At 45.9% G+C, this 19,797-nt stretch overlaps 1 protein-coding gene across 4 annotated transcripts; it reads left to right on the plus strand.

Annotated features, from left to right (window-relative positions):
* The first annotated feature begins 783 nt into the window (after positions 1 to 783).
* On the plus strand, positions 784 to 19,155 carry LOC142917868 (uncharacterized). 4 transcript variants are annotated; one of them, XM_076062197.1, is made up of 7 exons: positions 784 to 854; positions 8,376 to 8,505; positions 10,807 to 10,991; positions 12,066 to 12,267; positions 13,122 to 13,292; positions 16,985 to 17,060; positions 18,933 to 19,155. In XM_076062197.1, exons 2-7 carry the CDS (start codon positions 8,454 to 8,456, stop codon positions 19,093 to 19,095), a joined length of 849 nt encoding a protein of 282 aa, XP_075918312.1. In that variant the 5' UTR covers positions 784 to 854; positions 8,376 to 8,453; the 3' UTR covers positions 19,096 to 19,155. The 4 variants fall into 4 exon arrangements, with proteins under 4 accessions (XP_075918312.1, XP_075918313.1, XP_075918314.1 ...); XM_076062198.1 differs by having other exon boundaries at positions 16,985 to 17,056; positions 18,933 to 19,154; XM_076062199.1 differs by lacking the exon at positions 18,933 to 19,155 and adding an exon at positions 18,611 to 18,670 and having other exon boundaries at positions 16,985 to 17,056.
* The last annotated feature ends 642 nt before the right edge of the window (positions 19,156 to 19,797 follow it).

Below are 19,797 nucleotides of genomic sequence, written 5' to 3' on the forward strand. Positions count from 1 at the left end.
TCGGTGGCAGGGCGTGTGGGGAGGTGCTGCTCATGACTGTTTGGGGGGGGGGGGGGTGGTGGTGACACGTGGCCCCCCAATGATCCGATCAAAATCCCTCATTTCGATCGGATCATTGGGGTTTACAGTGAGGGAAAAAAAGTATTTGATCCCCTGCTGATTTTGTACGTTTGCCCACTGACAAAGAAATATAATTTTAAGAAATATAATTTTAAGAAATATAATTTTAATGGTAGGTTTATTTGAACAGTGAGAGATAGAATAACAACAACAAAATCCAGAAAAATGCATGTCAAAAATGCTATAAATTGATTTGCATTTTAATGAGGGAAATAAGTATTTGACTCCCTCTCAATCAGAAAGATTTCTGGCTCCCAGGTGTCTTTTATACAGGTAACGAGCTGAGATTAGGAGCACACTGTTAGAGGGAGTGCTCCTAATCTCAGCTCGTTACCTGTATAAAAGACACCTGTCCACAGAAGCAATCAATCAATCAATCAGATCCCAAACTCTCCACCAGTCAACGCCCTACCTGGTTGATTGACGTTGAGAGACCACGCCCACACACGTGATCGTCTAACGTGGTCGATTCCCACGTCTACACAGTAGGAATCGATTAATGAAGGTTCATTTTAGACCACTGTTGATTCCCATGTTATCCCAATGCAAATCGATTTTATTAGCCTAAGCCACAAATAAATCGGTTCCCATGTTATCCCAATTGAAATCGACTCATACATCCGTAATTCTATTATAATCGATTCCTAATGTTATCCCATTAGGAATCGGCGCGAGAATAGTTAATCGAAATTTGAATCGATTTTCTCTGCAGGTGACTTGGCGCAGCAGCCACGGTAAGCCGAGCCGATCGATACATCATCGGGTGCCAGGTTGTGGTGGACGTGGGGAGCGGTGGTGCAGTGGTTAGCGCACTGTGTGTGTGTGGGGAGCGGTGGTGCAGTGGTTAGCGCACTGTGTGTGTGTGGGGAGCGGCGGTGCAGTGGTTAGCGCACTGTGTGAGTGTGTGTTGAGTTTATGTGTGCGTTGGGGTGGTAGCTGTGAACACAGTGTGGTTAGTAGTGACAAGTACATTATTATACAGCAGTGCCTTAAACTTGTTATTAGATTCAAGTATAACGTTGCAATGACTATTGTTTGCTAAACATAACTTAACATTTTTAATGACTGAGTTGAGTTTATGCGTGCGTTGGGGTGGTAGCTGTGAACACAGTGGGGACTGTCTGTGTACTCAGTAGTGAGTAGTACATTATTATACAGCAGTGCATCTCATACACACACACACATCTCATACACACACACACGCATCTCATACACACACGCATCTCATACACACATCTCATACACACACACATCTCATACACACCCACGCATCTCATACACACACATGCATCTCATACACACACACGCATCTCATATACACATGCATCTCATATACACACATCTCATACACACACACATCTCATACACACACACACATCTTATACACACACACTCGCATGCATCTCATACACACAAAGACAAAGACCCCCGTATAGCCTTAACAGACTCGGGGCAATCGCTGGGAGCCAACACCTATGAAGGCCGGCCCAGCACACGATGGGGTGGGTGGCCAAACACCACGCCCGGCCGCATTTGTCTCCCAAGTGGCGATGTTCACACCCTGCACCAAGTACTCATTTAAGGCTGAGTTGACTTCAAAGACGGAAACAGGAATACTTCTTCACAATTATGGCAAATCGCCTGATGAAGCTGGTTGTAATAATCAGTGAAACGTCATACTCTAATGGTAAATGTTCTGGGTTTACTATCCAATACACAACCAGTGTGCTGACGCAGTAACTAATTGGCACGTTTTGTTTACGTGACAAACCTTACTAATTGGCTGTGTCAGGTGGTGACGGGTTTAACGACACATTTATATTTACGCAATCTAACCCAAAAAAGGTCTCTTTATTATGGATGATATTGGTCGCAAAAGCCTACTAGGTTTTAAACTGAGTCGACCCAGGGGAAGCCCAGGACTGGTTCAGATCATCGTCGCTGGTGTTGGCGTGAGTGGGAATCACTCAGGTCGCCAGGTTCGTAGTGCAGCACGCTCACCGCTGCACTACCGCTTCCCATATACACACACACACACGCATCTCATACACACAACAAAGACAAATATTTCGATTTAAAGCTTTCATGACTGCAATGATTCATCTTCTTTGGTTCTTTCGGTAAAGTCACGTAGAATAAGAATAAAATAATAAATTGATAAAATAAAATAACACAATAATATTCTCACGACGTTTCGGCCACAACACAAGCGGCCTTCATCAGGTGAAGGGACGAGACTGTCTGGTAGGACAGCGCTGGAGTGAAAGAGCCACGTTCAGATCACGGCCTTTAAGCCTCAACTTTAGCACCACGGATAGCTACGGGCCCCGTTCAGACGGACGAGTTCGTCCATGGTCGGAACAGAGGAGGGGGAGAGAGACAGCTGCGAGGCCCTAGTATACTCCATGTTGTAAAACCATACCATTAACCGTGGTGTGAGAGGTATTAAGAGGCAATGCTGGCGAAAGAGCTGCGGTCTGAAGGTCATCGTAAAAATACAATTAATTAAGAACAGAAATGATTTAAAACATCTTTCCAGTGGTTACTAAGCCAGAATCCATCTTCTCGGTTGAAATTGTCTCTGTGCTTGTATATGTGAATGGCCTCATGAACGAATCTCTCATGGTAGCCGGTTGGTTTGCAAAGAACCTCCGTCTTGGAGAAGTCAATGTCATGTGAGCCCACTGAATTATAACAGTGATCTGCCACGGCAGAGGAGTTCGTCCTACCGTGTTTCAAGTCTGCTTTATGTTCGCGGATGCGGTCCGAGATATGTCTTTTGGTTTCTCCAATGTAGCTACTACCACAGAGGCACTTTAGTTTGTAAACGCCCGGGTACTGTATGTCTGGAACAGCATCTTTTACAGATGGAACTAAATCACGGATTTTATGTACTGTGTTGAATCGGACCTGGATCTTGTGTTTATTCAGGATTTTGGAGATCTTTTTTAGTGACCCCTGCAATGTAGGGTAAGGTAATAGTTTTGAGTGGCTCCACAAGAGGATCCTTCTTCATGACTGGAGTGATGGCTTTGCGGATTGTGTAGTCGGAGTAGCCATTAGCCCTGAGAGCCTGGTGTACGTGCTTGAGTTCACTGGTAATGTGTTCCTGGTCGGAAATGCATTGGGCTCTATGGTATAGAGTCTTGATGAGGGAGTTCTTCTGGGATGGATGGTGGTGGGAATCCGGTTTCAAGTAAGCATCTGTATGGGTAGCTTTCCTGTAGACAGAGTGGCTCATTGAACCATCATGTCTCCTTTTAATTAAGACATCCAAAAAGGGTAGTTTGCCATCTTTTTCGACCTCCATGGTAAATCTGATGGCTGGGTGTATGGAATTGATGTGGTCGCGGAATTGGTCTAGAGCAGGCTGGCCATGTGGTCAGATGACAAAGGTGTCATCAACGTACCTCTTCCATAAGGTCGGGCGTAGAGTGGCAGTCTGGATGGCGTCAGTTTCAAATTTTTCCATGAATACGTTGGCTACAACCGGAGATAGGGGGGAGCCCATTGGGGTGCCCTCAGTTTGTTTGTAGAAAGTTCCATTCCAGGTGAAGTATGTGTTGGTTAAGCAATGTCTCACCAGGGGGGGTACATCAGTATGCAGTCCTTGATGAACCAGGTCTTCAATGATAGCGATGGTGTCAGGTACCGGGACTTTGGTGAACAAGGACACCACATCAAAACTGACAAGCAAGTCGTTTGGGGACAGGGAAATGCCTTTGATTGTCGATACCAGGTGAGTAGAATTTAGTACCGCAGAGGTGGTTTTTCCAGTGAAAGGTCGCAGTATATCAGCAAGAAAACGTGCCAGTTTGTAGGTGGGGGAGTTGATAGTAGAGACGATGGGACGAAGGGGTGTATCTTCTTTGTGTATCTTTGGAAGGCCATATAATCTTGGTGGTCTGGCAGCAGAGGGTTTCAACGAGAAATGTTTGATCTCATCAATTAATGCTGTTGAATCAGAGATGATTTTGTTCGTTTTGGTGACCAGGCTGTTGGTGGGATCTCTTTTTTATTTTTGTATAGCTGCCATCGTTGAGTAGTTCTTGAATTTTGTTGTTATATTCTGTTTTGTCCATGATGACAGTGGCATTGCCTTTGTCGGCTGAGAGAACGACAATATCATCCCTCTTTTTTAATTGAGATAATTCAAAACGTTCGTCTTTGCTGATGTTGCTGGGTGGCAACTTAGCATTTTTGAGGGTTGCAGCGATTTCAGATCTTGCTACGCTGCAGAGATGTGACTCAAGCCCTTGAGTGCAACGTCGACATGGGCAATGATATCATTATTTTATCAATTTATTATTTTATTCTCATTCTACGTGACTTTACCGAAAGAACCAAAGAAGATGAATCATTGCAGTCACGAAAGCTTTAAATCGAAATTTAACCGCCTCTACGGGGAGGGATTCCACACATCCTTAAGATCATTCAAAAGACTCCGGGATAAGAAGGCTCAACTAACTTTGCTGTCACACCGAGACACTTACCGGTTAATGATATCATTGCCCTTGTCGACGTTGCACTCAAGGGCTTGAGTCACATCTCTGCAGACGTAGCAAGATCTGAAATCGCTGCAACCCTCAAAAACGCTAAGTTGCCACCCAGCAACATCAGCAAAGACGAACGTTTTGAATTATCTCAATTAAAAAAGAGGGATGATATTGTCGTCCTCTCAGCCGACAAAGGCAATGCCACTGTCATCATGGACAAAACAGAATATAACAACAAAATTCAAGAACTACTCGACGATGGCAGCTATACAAAAATAAAAAGAGATCCCACCAACAGCCTGGTCACCAAAACGAACAAAATCATCTCTGATTCAACAGCATTAATTGATGAGATCAAACATTTCTCGTTGAAACCCTCTGCTGCCAGACCACCAAGATTATATGGCCTTCCAAAGATACACAAAGAAGATACACCCCTTCGTCCCATCGTCTCTACTATCAACTCCCCCACCTACAAACTGGCACGTTTTCTTGCTGATATACTGCGACCTTTCACTGGAAAAACCACCTCTGCGGTACTAAATTCTACTCACCTGGTATCGACAATCAAAGGCATTTCCCTGTCCCCAAACGACCTGCTTGTCAGTTTTGATGTGGTGTCCTTGTTCACCAAAGTCCCGGTACCTGACACCATCGCTATCATTGAAGACCTGGTTCATCAAGGACTGCATACCGATGTACCCCCCCTGGTGAGACATTGCTTAACCAACACATACTTCACCTGGAATGGAACTTTCTACAAACAAACTGAGGGCACCCCAATGGGCTCCCCCCTATCTCCGGTTGTAGCCAACGTATTCATGGAAAAATTTGAAACTGACGCCATCCAGACTGCCACTCTACGCCCGACCTTATGGAAGAGGTACGTTGATGACACCTTTGTCATCTGGCCACATGGCCAGCCTGCTCTAGACCAATTCCGCGACCACATCAATTCCATACACCCAGCCATCAGATTTACCATGGAGGTCGAAAAAGATGGCAAACTACCCTTTTTGGATGTCTTAATTAAAAGGAGACATGATGGTTCAATGAGCCACTCTGTCTACAGGAAAGCTACCCATACAGATGCTTACTTGAAACCGGATTCCCACCACCATCCATCCCAGAAGAACTCCCTCATCAAGACTCTATGCCATAGAGCCCAATGCATTTCCGACCAGGAACACATTATCAGTGAACTCAAGCACGTACACCAGGCTCTCAGGGCTAATGGCTACTCCGACTACACAATCCGCAAAGCCATCACTCCAGTCATGAAGAAGGATCCTCTTGTGGAGCCACTCAAAACCATCACCTTACCCTACATTGCAGGGGTCACTAAAAAAGATCTCCAAAATCCTGAATAAACACAAGATCCAGGTCCGATTCAACACAGTACATAAAATCCGTGATTTAGTTCCATCTGTAAAAGATGCTGTTCCAGACATACAGTACCCGGGCATTTACAAACTAAAGTGCCTCTGTGGTAGTAGCTACATTGGAGAAACCAAAAGACATATCTCGGACCGCATCCGTGAACATAAAGCAGACTTGAAACACGGTAGGACGAACTCCTCTGCCGTGGCAGATCACTGTTATAATTCAGTGGGCTCACATGACATTGACTTCTCCAAGACGGAGGTTCTTTGCAAACCAACCGGCTACCATGAGAGATTCGTTCATGAGGCCATTCACATATACAAGCACAGAGACAATTTCAACCGAGAAGATGGATTCTGGCTTAGTAACCACTGGAAAGATGTTTTAAATCATTTCTGTTCTTAATTAATTGTATTTTTACGATGACCTTCAGACCGCAGCTCTTTCGCCAGCATTGCCTCTTAATACCTCTCACACCACGGTTAATGGTATGGTTTTACAACATGGAGTATACTAGGGCCTCGCAGCTGTCTCTCTCCCCCTCCTCTGTTCCGACCATGGACGAACTCGTCCGTCTGAACGGGGCCCGTAGCTATCCGTGGTGCTAAAGTTGAGGGTAAGAATCCACCCATTTTTTCGCTATATAGCATTGTGATATATAACGACTTATTGTTGGTAGCTTAGCTGATTGGAGAATATAGAGTTTATTGATAACATTAAGGTAATTTATATTTTAGTTGTTTATTGGTTCACTATATAGTACTGTGAATAGCTCAGATGTGTAGGCCTTGACTTCAACATAGTCATTTCTGTGACCAGTCACTAGCTAATCACTCAGTTATTTCAATGCTAAATTCGCCTAGTTATTTCAATGCTAAATTCTCCTGTTTGATTTGTACTAAGTGCCTCGGTGAATGTGTATGGTCTGACTTTAACGTAGCTATTTCTGTGAGCAGTTACAAGCTAATCACTCAGCTATTTCAATGCTAAATTCTATGCTAATTCCATTGTCAAGGGGTGCCTCTGCGGATGTGTATGCTTTAACTTAGCTATTTCAATGCTAAATTCTATGCTAATTCCATTGTCAAGGGGTGCCTCTGCGGATGTGTATGCTTTAACTTAGCTATTTCAATGCTAAATTCTATGCTAATTCCATTGTCAAGGGGTGCCTCTGCGGATGTGTATGCTTTAACTTTTAACATAACTATTTCTGTGACCAGTCACAAGCTAATCATTCAGCCATTTCAATGCTAAATTATATGCTAATTCCTTTGTCAAGGCGCTTTGTTCCTCTCACACAGCTTAAAGGCCGTGATCTGAACGTGGCTCTTTCACTCCAGCGCTGTCCTACCAGACAGTCTCGTCCCTTCACCTGATGAAGGCCGCTTGTGTTGTGGCCGAAACGTCGTGAGAATATTATTGTGTTATTTTATTTTATCAATTTGTTATTTTATTCTCATTCTACGTGACTTTACCGAAAGAACCAAAGAAGACAATGTTTATACTTGCTCTGATGTCCGTGATCTTTGTGTTTGATATAAATTTCACCCCCTTTTATAACGTTAGCTGATTCGATGGCTTCGTTATGTTTTCTTCACCATCGTCTAAATTGTTGCACTCGGCATATACGCGATGCCACCGCAAGATCAGTGACGCGCACGCCGCTGTCATACTTTTTTCTACGATCTCTTATTTCACGTCGACAGTGATCCTCGCCATTTTCTTCGCAGCTTGGCTTTCCTCACTAACCTTCTTGAATGAATTGACAAAAAAAATTAACGTTAAAATAACAAAAAACACCACGTGGAAATTCACGGAGAGTTGTAGCAAAAGGGTTGCGCACTGAACGAGATCTACTGGACAGGCAGACTGAGGAGCGGCGCTTTGTTTAAATCGTGAACGGGCTCTACTGTACGTGGTGACTCATCCCGACCCATACAAGTTGCAGCAAGCGCGTCGTACCCCAAGCAAGACGTATCCCAAGACATTTTTTCTCTCGTCAAATACACGACGTGGACCAAATTCAACGTATTCCAAAGCGGTCGTCCACTGTAAATGCGTTTTGGTGAGGAGAGTGCGATGTTGCTGTGATGTAACAGTCGATAACGCTGGTGTTGTTGACGACGAGGTACAAGAACCAATGGTCGCCGCCTCAGAGCTGAATGTGAACGTCCATTTCAATGCTATAAAATACTGTGAATTATTAAGGTCTAAAATATGAAGCGCGGTGGAAGGATGGTGTCTGATCGACTTATTGCAGGTTAGAGATGTTAACTTATTTGTATTGTATAATGTCATTGTAGTGGTGTGTGCATTGTCTTAATCAATAATCTAATGGTGTGAAATGCATTGTGTTTTAATACGCAACATACATAGGGTTCACGGCGGGAGGAGAAGGGGACGGTGGTGGTGTACCAGCTACACCAGCGGCAGCAAGAACGCGCCGGCCACGCCATGTTGCCGCGGTGTCTAGCGGTGCTCCTTCTGGCCTCCGTCGCGGTCCGAGGTAACAACCACCGTGAACACCGACCAGTCCAGTTCGCTTATTGGTTAGAGCCCTGTGAGCCATGCGGCTCTTGAATCGGGTTGCAACCGCAACGAAACAATAACACGAACAAGAAACCGCAGCGGCAGCATCCAGCAAGCGTCACCGTGACGGTAATCGTCATTGACGCCGTTGTTCGGCATCGTCTTGTCTAGCGTCGTCATCGTCGTCGTCATCCGTAGACGCGTCAGCACCGCTATCGTATAATCCGTAGTTGTGGCAGCAGGTTTCCGACATCGCTGTTATCAGCAGAGTTCATCATTTGGAGAGGCTAATAGGGTGGCTGGAATCGCCAGTGTTCTGTGCATTGAACAAATAAACAGCCCAGGGCCTGCGCTTGAGCAATGGCGAGCTACAGGAGAATGCCACACGTATCGGAGCATTCATAGCTCGGGGTGAGCAGCTCTATCATGGGATGCCTTTTCACCAGTATCAAAGTATTAAATATAAGAATAGATTTGACCCTTTTGACCAAGAAAACAGATGTTATTATATTTTGATTTAAAACTTTCGTGACTGCAGGGATTCATATTCTTGGTTCTTTCGGTAAAGTCACCATGTAGAAGGGAAACAATAAAATAATAACAATATAAAACAATAAAATTCCCTTCTATGTGACTTTACCGAAATGACCAAGAAAACATGTTATTATGTTCAAATACCAAATAGATAACTTTGTCAAGGAATCAATTACTGCATCAGCTACACGTACTTGTGGTGAACATGCAAACAGACATGGTCTGATAAAAAAATATATATAGTGCATTGTACTCTTTGGTTTTTTCGGTAAAGTCACGTAGGTAAAAAAAAATCTAGAATCTAAATGATAACAGCTGAATTAAAAACTAAATTAAATGATTAAATTTAGTTGTTTTCATTTATTTTATTGATTTTTTTTTACCCACGTGACTTTCCCGAAAAAACCAAAGAGTATGAATCCTTGCAGTCACGAAATCTTCAAATCTAGAAATAGCGCATTGTCTTTGTACTGTTGTTGGCGTTCCCTGGTCTGACAATGGTGAGGCTAGGCCATTAAGAACAAGGCTGTCTCTGGTGTAGACCAATCGGTTTCTCAAAGACAATGCATATAACATTATAGTCACGTTACTTTTTTTATTTAAATCTTTCGTGACTGCAGGGATTCATATTCTTGCTTCTTTCGGTAAAGTCACCACGTAGAAGGGAAACAATAAAATAATAATATATATAAAACAATAAAATTATCACGATGTTTAGACTGCAACACAAGCAATCATCATCAGGTGTGAAAAACCACAGCAAGCAATGTATTTATTATTTTATTGTTTCCCTTCTACTTGACTTTACCGAAAGAACCAAGAATATAGTTACATTATTATTATTAAAGCACTGCATATATTATCAGAGGTTGTTTGCATGGTCACCACACGTACCGTATGTGTGGTCATTTTCAGACTTGGTTCCCTGCAAAAGGTGTCTATTTGGTGTTGGAACATCTTAACACAACTCCTCTTTGATTAGTTTAACACGTAGGCTTTCGCGACCAATATTATTCATAATAAAGGTTTTTGGGTTAGATCGCGTTATTTATAAATGTGTCGTAACCCTCCACCACCCGACACGGCCAATCAGCAAAAAAAATGTCACGTTGACAAAAGACAAATAATTCACTACTTTAGCCCACCGGTGTGTTAAAGAGTGAATCCACATTTACAGTTTGAGTACGACGTTTCGCTGGTAAATACATCCAGCATCATCGGGCAATTTGCCAGAATGGTAAAGCCCTCGCTTGCTCCCGGTCTTAAATAGAGCAGCAGGGTGACGTCATCATTTAACTCATATCAGGTGCAGTGATGAGAGGCAGGGGGGGAATTGTAATTATATAATCGATTGGTAATCAGCCATTGGTTATGATTAGTAATGAGTTGTAGATTAGTAATTAGTTGTAATGTGTGTTAGTGATTATATGCTACGTTAGTAATCCGTTAATTAGCATGTGTTTCCCCTATAAGGAATTGTAATATGTATTATTTAATAATACTCAAACTGTAAATGTTGTGGATTCACTCTTCAACACCACCGGTGTGGGGCTAAAGTAGTGAACTATTTGTCTTTTGTCAACGTGACACTTTTTTTTTGCTGATTGGCCGTGTCGGGTGGTGGAGGGTTACGACACATTTATAAATAACGCGATCTAACCCAAAAACAACCTTTATTGTGAATAATATTGGTCGCGAAAGCCTACTACGTGTTAAACTCTCTTTCTCCTCTCTTCCCGTGCAGATGTAACGTTCGCAGCAAAGCTCCGGCTCTCCCTGCCGGAGAGGCTGGACGTGACGGAGGGGGTGAGCTTGACCATCAACTGCTCTTTCTCACCGCCGCCGACCGACCCGAATCACGTCATCGTCAAGTGGTCCGTGTTGCCCGCGTTCTACTCGAAGAACACGCCCATCGGCGACGTCATCCAGGTGACGGGCGGACCTCATCCCGGCTCTAAACTTTGAACGACTTGACTCCCCCGTCCGTGTCGCCGCTGGCATTGACACGCCGCGGTTTTTGTTTAACCGGCGGCGCGTTATTTGCGCGTGTTTGTTTTGCTCCAGAGGAGTGACGGTGTCACTCAACGACCCAGCTAACGTCTCGTCGAGTGCCACTTTTTTGTTGTTTTAAATAAGGATCTTGTTTTAAGAAGTTTGCCTAATTTCGTAATTGAACGGCTTCCTATTGAATGAACCTGGCACACCCAAGGGGTAAAGCCCCACGTGCACAAGGAAAGAGCGTGCGATGTTCCAAACAAATAAAGTGGGCTCTTTGATTATCCGCACTAACAGATCGGGAAGACGGCCGTGGATAATTCAAAGTCACGGATAATCCACAACTTTAACCAGTTTCTGTGGATCTCTATGCCAGAAACCACTAATATAAGTTATACATTACTAGACTTAAGGCTTTCGTGACTTCACGAGTTCATATTCTTTGGGTCTTTCGGTAAAATTTCGATTTAAAGCTTTCGTGACCGCAGGGATTCATCTTCTTGGTTCTTTCGGTAAAGTCGCCACGTAGAAGGGAAACAATAAAATAATAAAAATAAAACATAATAATTTTATTATGTTTTATTATTATTTTATTATTTCCCTTCTTTCGGCAAAGTCACGTAGATAGGTTCATTTTCTTTGAACCTATCTGCGTGACTTTTACCGAAAGACCCAAAGAATATTTACACGTCACTGACGAGACGCGCATGCCGAGTGATAACACTTTACTGCCCCTGCCCAGCAGAAGGCTCCGCCCACTTAAGCGGATGACGGCGGGGCCACGGCCAATCGGCATCAATCAAACCACGGCCGAATTCATACGCCGCGGGAATAAAAAACAAAAAAATCGCGAGACTTCGCCGCCTCCTCCGCACCGGAGTCTGGGAACGCTGCGCGAGCCGCCGGGAGCCGCTGTGGGACGCTCGGGAGAGACGGGCCGGAGACGGGCGGGCGGGCGGGCGGGCGGCAACACCGGATCGCGGCCCTTTCCTTTTTTCTCGTCCGCAGATCTACAACTCGGGCGTCGACGTCGTCGGCGTCGGGGTGGCCGCGCTCGTGGGCGACGTGGTGAAGGGCGACTGCTCCGTGAGGCTTCGGCGCATCTCCGCGGGCCTCGGCCCCGTGATTGGGTGCATGGTGGTCTGCGGGCGGTGCAACACGGAGGACGTTGCGGTGGCACGGGAGGCGACGCTGAACGTGACGGTCGCAGGTGAACGGAGCGAGCGGTGTTTGGGGGGACCGTCCGATCACGAAGGCCACTTGGCACAAGATGGGTGGGTGGCACAATTGACACCTTATTTTGTTACTGGCAAATGAGGTTTCCATGGCGGTAAATGCTTACCCCGAGCTCTCATACTCTGATGGTGCATTGCCTTTTAGTTCTGCGCCTTTTGGCGTCTTCTGGTCCAACACCATGTGAGACGAGGCTCTAAAGAAAGCTGTCTCGGGTGTGGACCAATCAATTTCAAGGACAGTGCCAATACATTATCAGAGTTCATATTATTAGCTCTTTCGGTAAAGTCACGTTGAAGGGAAACAATAAAATAATAAAGTATATATAAAACAATAAAAATTCTCACGACGTTTCGACCATAACACAAACGGTCGTCATCAAGTGTGTCGGTTTGCATTAATTTATTTATTTTTTAAACGGTGTATTTATAAAAAACGTCAGCGCCACGCGCAGCGATTTATCAGTTTATTTAGAAGGACTAGTCCATCTATGTTCTGAAAAGAGGAGGGGGGAGACGAAAAATTAATGTATGCTGTCTGAAAGCCACTGTAAGCGTGAACAATCAATTAAGACCTGAAATGGTTTATCAAATCTTTCCAATCATTGATAAGCAAGAATCCATCTTCTCGGTTGAAATTGTCTGCCTGCCGCAGGCGAAGTTTCAATTTTTTTTTCATTTCATTTATCGGGCGTAGCCCTGCGAGCCGTGCGGCTCTCAGGTCGGGTGCAACAACAGCGAACGAACAAAACGTGAAGCCGCGTTGAGCCGGTGGCGCCGCGTGCTGGTCTCACCGAGCCCCTTCTCTGTCGCCGCCCCGGTTCTCTGTCAGCCCCACGGCGGCGCGGTGGCGACGCTGCCTCCCACCCCACAGCGACCGCGCCGCTCCCCTCGTCCACGAAGAGGACGTGGCTGCTGATGGTGGTGGTGGTGGCGATGGTGACAGCGCTAGGCTTCGTGGCCGGGGCTGCTGCCGTCGTCGCCGTGTTGGTCTACAACAGGGGTGGGCAAATGTTTTGACTCGCGGGCCACAGTGGGTTCTAAAATTTGACAGAGGGGCCGGGCCAGGCACAGATGGACAGAGTGTTTGTGTGAACTAAATATAAATGACGTGTTAAAAATCATTACGTGAAAGGATTTGGCCTTTAACAGGTAGCAAAGCATTCGTTTGCAAGGCAATTTAACAAATTGCACGAACGTGAACGATACAAAAACGTGTCGTGACTCCCGGTTCAAGTGCGCCATCTAATGGGGAAACGGGGGCATTACAGGAGAAGAGGAAAATTTAATTTAACAACAATTATAATATTTGGACAAGTTCGACGGCCGGATTAAAAAGCCCAACGGGCCGTACTTTGCCCATGTCTGGTCTACAAGGTGCGATGAAGTCCGGGAACTCTGCCCGCTCACGTAGAGTACCCCCCCCCCCCATCCAACGTGGACAGGGCCCGGGCCCTGTCCACGTTGGATTCACCGCGCTGGGGCGGTCCAAACGCGTGGCAGTCGGCCGTCGGTCTTTCTCGCCTCTCTGGGAGAACGACTGTTGTTAATTACAAAAAAAATAAACGAAAACATAACTTTTAGGTTTTCGTTTATAAGTTCATTGTAGCTCTGTCATCCCGACAGGTTTGTTCCTTTCACCTGAAGAAGGCCACTTGTGTTGTGGCCGAAACGTCATGAGAATTTTATTGTGTTCTTTTATTATTTTATTCTCATTCTCCGTGACTTTACCGAAAGAACCAAAGAAGATGAATCCTTGCAGTCACAAAAGCTTTAAATCGAAATTTTATTTTGTGCCTGAGCTATGTGGCTTGGTTTCGGAAGCGATCTGGCTATCGAGAATCGACAGCTCAAAGAAGCGACTTGTCGTCGTCATGTGGAAATTTATAGCAGCGGCCAAATACTCTAAACGCGTGACGTTGATTCCAGATGTGGAGGAAAAAATCGGAGGAAACCCGAGAAAAATCCACAGGGAGAAAGACACACCTCAAACTCCCAAATATACAGCAACAGCAGGCGTCTTCAGGGTGTCGGGATTGAACCCACGACCTCCTGTAGACTAGGCGAGGTAGTCAACATCTCCTAGACACCGTGGTGATGATGAGAGAGACACGCAAACTTCAAATATACAGCAGCAGCATGCGTCAAGGTCGGGATTGAACCCACAACCTCTTGTGTACCAGGCGAGGTAGTTAACATCTCCTAGCCACCATGATGATGAGAGAGACACGCAAACTTCAAATATACAGCAGCAGCAGCAGCATGCGTCAAGGTCGGGATTGAACCCACAACCTCCTGTAGACCAGGCGAGGTAGTTAACATCTCCTAGCCACCGCTGCGCCCCGGGCAAATACATAGAGGCAGACCTCGCTTCGCGCTCAAGGTGAGTTCCTGGAGAAGCGAACGCAAATTGGATTTGCGCTAAAAGGGGTCACCGTACCATCGCGTATACGGCGATGCATTCCCAAAGAGCGAAATCGATTTCCTTTTGAGCGATGTGCGAGCGCTTCATCTGGGTGTCGCTCACAGCGCCCGTAATAACACAAACGGTGAACGGATATGATTTATTATAATATCAGTGTCGCACACTGCACTCACGAGCGTTTGTGGGAGTGGCTACGATCCCTGTTGGTGGGGGTCCCTCTCGGAGGAGAGCTCCAGGGTTCTGTGCCTGGTCTCAGCGATGTCCCCTCCGCTGTAAACGTCTGTGCCTGAGCTTTATTTTCGGTGGAGCCTGAGACTCTCCCTCATCGTGGTCTCGTGAGTCCTGATCCTGGCTGCCGTTGAAAAGGAAATCTTGAATGTGATCGTGGCTAGGAAACGTGACGATGGGCACCACGGTGGATAGGAGATGTTAACTTCCTCGCCCGGTATGCAGGAGGTCGTGGTTTCCATCCCCGACCCTGCCACCTGTTCTATATTGGGAATTTGTGGTGTCTCTCATCATCACGATGGCTAGGAGATGTTAACTACCTTGCCCGGTATGCAAGATGTCGTGGTTTCCATCCCCCGACCCTGCCACCTGTTCTATATTGGGAATTTGTGGTGTCTCTCATCATCACGGTGGCTAGGAGATGTTAACTACCTCGCCCGGTATGCAAGAGGTCGTGGTTTACATCCGCGACCATGCCACCTGTTCTATATTGGGAATTTGTGGTGTCTCTCATCATCACGGTGGCTAGGAGATGTTAACTATCTCGCCCGGTATGCAGGAGGTCGTGGTTTCCATCCCCCGTCCCTGCCACCTGTTCTATATTGGGAATTTGTGGTGTCTCTCATCATCACGGTGGCTAGGAGATGTTAACTACCTCACCCGGTATGCAGGAGGTCATGGTTTTCATCCCCGACCCTGCCACCTGTTCTATATTGGGAATTTGTGGTGTCTCTTATCATCACGGTGGCTAGGAGATGTTAACTACTTCGCCTAGTATGTAGGAGGTCATGGGTCTGACCCTGATGTCTGCTGTACATTTATCTCTAAACACGAGATTTTGATCCTGTCCATAGTAGAGTTTGTTTGGGTGAGATTGTGTAAATATAAATGCTCTGTCATTAAACCCGCCAACACCTGACATAGCCAATTAGTAAAGTTTGTGTCACATAAACAAAGCGTGCTAAGTAGTTACTCGTTTATTGTGTAGTCTATAGTGTACTGTACAGTGTAGTGTATAGTGTAGTCTATAGTGTAGTATACGAGTTCAACACATACCGTTTGTGTGTTGGAGCGTGAACCCACTACAACATTTACAATTATAGTGTAGTTTATAGTGTAGTGTATAGTGTAGTATACTTGTTCAACACGAACCGTTTGTGTGTTGGAGAGTAAATCCACTACAACATTTACAATTATAGTGTAGTTTATAGTGTAGTGTAGTATACAGTGTAGTGTATAGTGTAGTATACGAGTTCAACACGAACCGTTTGTGTGTTGGAGCGTAAACCCACTACAACATTTACAATTATAATGTAGTTTATAGTGTAGTGTACTGTACAGTGTAGTGTATAGTGTAGTATACGAGTTCAACACTAACTGGCTGTGTGTTGGAGAGTAAACCCACTACAACATTTACAATTATAGTGTAGTTTATAGTGTAGTGTAGTATACAGTGTAGTGTATAGTGTAGTGTATAATGTAGTATACTGGTTCAACACTAACTGGTTGTGTGTTGGAGAGTAAATCCACTACAACATTTACAATTATAATGTAGTTTATAGTGTAGTGTAGTATACAGTTTAATGTATAGTGCAGTGTATAGTGTACTCTACAGTGTAGTGTATAGTGTAGTATACTTGTTCAACACTAACTGGTTGTGTGTTGGAGAGTAAACCCACTACAACATTTACAATTATAGTGTAGTTTATACTGTAGTGTAGTATACAGTGTATAGTGTAGTCTATAGTGTACTGTACAGTGTAGTGTATAGTGTAGTCTATAGTGTAGTATACTTGTTCAGTACTAACTGGTTGTGTGTTGGAGAGTAAATCCACTACACCGTTTTACAATTCCGAGTACCTGGTGACATTTCACCGGTAACTACGACAACAACAACAACCAGAAACATCAACAGACCTGACGATGCTGCTGCTTGCTGCTGCTTGCTGCTGCTGCTGTTGTATTTCGGGAAGCGTCAACGGAGTTCCACGCGTTGTTGAGTTTATCTTCCCACCCTGCGCGTGATCTTCTCGTTCCCCCAGCGGACGAGCGAGGGAGCGCCCCAATCCTGGTTCCCGAGTGCCTGCTGATGAGTGACGCCGTCTCTGCCGAGTGTAGGTAGCCACCACCACCACCAGCAGCTCCACCATTACCATTCCCAACACCACCACCGCCGCCGCTGCTACTGGCGATAGTTTTGATGTAGTCTCTTTGTTTATCAAAGTTCCTGTGCCTGACACCATTGCAAGCATTTGAGATTTGGTCCGACAAGGGCTGAATGCTGATGTACCGGCCCTGGTGACACACTGCCTCACCAACACTTACTTCACCTGGAATGGAACATTCTGCAAACAAGTTGAAGGTACCCCAATCACCGAGCCAGTGAACTTGAATCCTAGCCAATGTTTTCATGGACAATTTTGAGACGGATGCCAGCCAGGCATCCACCCTACGTCCATCCTTGCAGTACGTGGATGACAAATTCGTCATCTGGCCACATGGCCGACCAGCTCTGAACAGATTCCTCAACCGCATCAACTCCTTACACCCAGACATCAAATTCACAATGAAAGTGGAAAAGGATGGCAAGCTACCGTTCTTGGATGTTTTAATCGAAAGGAGACCAGATGGCTCGATGGGACACTCTGTCTACAGGAAAGCCACCCATGCGGATGCTTATCTAAAACCTGACTCCCACCACCATCCTTCCCAGAAGAATTCCCCCATCAAAGCTCTACACCATGGAGCTCGATGTATTTCCGACCGTCATCACCGAGCCAGTGAACTTGAACACGTACACCAAGCTCTCAAGATGAATGAATATTCAGACTACACAATCCGTAAAGCTATCACCCCAACCGTTGGGAAATAACCGTCTGAGGACCCAAATCAAAACCATCACCTTGCCATACATAGCAAGAGGTCACCAAAAATAATTAAAAAAACAATGAGCAAACACAAAATTCAGGTTAGATTTAACACAGCACATAAAATTCGTGATCTGATCCCTTCTGTGAAGGATGTGATCCCTGACATGCAATACCCCAGCGTCTACAAACTAAACTGTGTCTGAGGCTGTCGTTACAATGGGGAAACTAAGCGACGTGTTTCGGACCGTTCTCGTGATCATAAGTCAGATCTGAAACGGTAGGACCAATACCTCGGCCGCGTGCTGATCATTGTATTAACGCGGTGGGCTCCCACGACATTGATTTCTCTAAGACGAAGGTACTTTGCAACGGCATTGAAGGCAACAACCATCTACAGGCAACGATGACGATGGTAATTGTTGTTGTTGTTCCATTGGAAACCTCATTTGCCAGTAACAAAATATGATAATTGTTTTTTTACCCTTTTATCTGGCAACAAAACTGACACCTTTTTAACACGGAGTCGTGTTTACATTGATCACAACACCTGCGGTCGGAACGCAAACACAAAACAACAACTCTGATAATGTATGCACGAGGCTCTAAAGAAAGCTGTCTTGGGTGTGGACCAATCAATTTCAAGTACAGTGCCACATACATTATCAGAGTTTTTGTTTGCGTTCCGACTGCAGGTATTGTGGTCAATGTAAACACGACTCCTTGTACAAAAAGGTGTCAGTTTTGTTGCCAGATAAAGGGTAAAAAACCAATTATATATTGTTGTTGTTTTCCCGGCAGGAGAGGGGGAGGAAGTGGAGGTTTGGCCGATGAAGACGATGAGGAAGGGTGGGGAGGGACCGCCGGTGGGTGGTGGGGAGAGACCACCGGTGGGTGGGGAGAGACCGCCGGTGGGTGGTGGGGAGAGACCGCCGGTGGGTGGTGGGGAGAGACCGCCGGTGGGTGGGGAGGGACCGCCGGTGGGTGGTGGGGAGGGACCGCCGGTGGGTGGGGAGGGACCGCCGGTGGGTGGGGAGAGACCGCCGATGGGTGGTGGGGAGGGACTGCCGGCCTTCGGATCTTCATTCCTTGTTCTTTGTGGCGGGGTTCTTTTCCCTTTAAGGTTTTGCAAACGGCGTCAAAGTGCAGACATCCGGAGGGCATCCCGACTCCGCCCAGTGCCACAAGACAACGGAGACAAGTTTGGGAAGCCCCGGTGCATCCGTTACAAAAACCTCGTTCTTTTCTTGAATACCCAACGATGCCCATGCACATCGTATAATTAGATTATTATTATAATGCGTTGTTTACGTTGTTTTACGTTCTAATGATATAAAAATGTTTGGGGGGGGGGGGGTGGGCGGGAACGGCACGGAAACCACCACGAAATCCACGGTGTGGTTTCTGCGGCGCGATCGTGACGGAGTCGCGTGTCGCACGTCGGGAAGGAGGTTGTTGCGTGTACCTCGGGCGGGCGTCCACGAGTGGCTGAGCTCCGTCGGGGACTGGGGGACCACCGAGGACCACGGGTTCCACTCCCGCGGTCCGATCGCGGCTTCAGCCGGCGTTGGTTCTTCGCGGACACGGCTCGCCTTTCGGCGCGAGCGCGCGGCGAGTTGACGGCGAGCCGATGGGCTTAACCTCCACCGCCAACGGCCTCGCAGAATCATTCTCATTATGAGACCTCCTTTGCCAGTAACAAGATATAGGAATAGGTTTTACCCTTTTAACTGGCACAAAAACTGACACCTTTATTCAAGGCACCGTGTTTGCAATAACCACAACACAAGCAGTCAAAATGCAAACAAAAGAGACAACTCTGATAATAATATTGGCACTGTCCTTGAATTTGATTGGTCCACACCCGAGACGGCTTTTCTTAGAGCCTAGTCTCCACTGGTGTTCTTAGAGCCTAGTCTCCACTGGTGTCAGTTTTTGTGCCAGTTAAAAGGGTAAAACCTATTCCTAAAATCATTCTCGCCACCGCC

This window comes from Petromyzon marinus, unplaced genomic scaffold, assembly GCF_048934315.1.
Source record: "Petromyzon marinus isolate PM22_M1 ecotype Great Lakes invasive population unplaced genomic scaffold, UKy_Petmar_22M1.pri1.0 PM_G_Scaffold_54, whole genome shotgun sequence".
Classification (NCBI taxonomy): domain Eukaryota; kingdom Metazoa; phylum Chordata; class Hyperoartia; order Petromyzontiformes; family Petromyzontidae; genus Petromyzon; species Petromyzon marinus.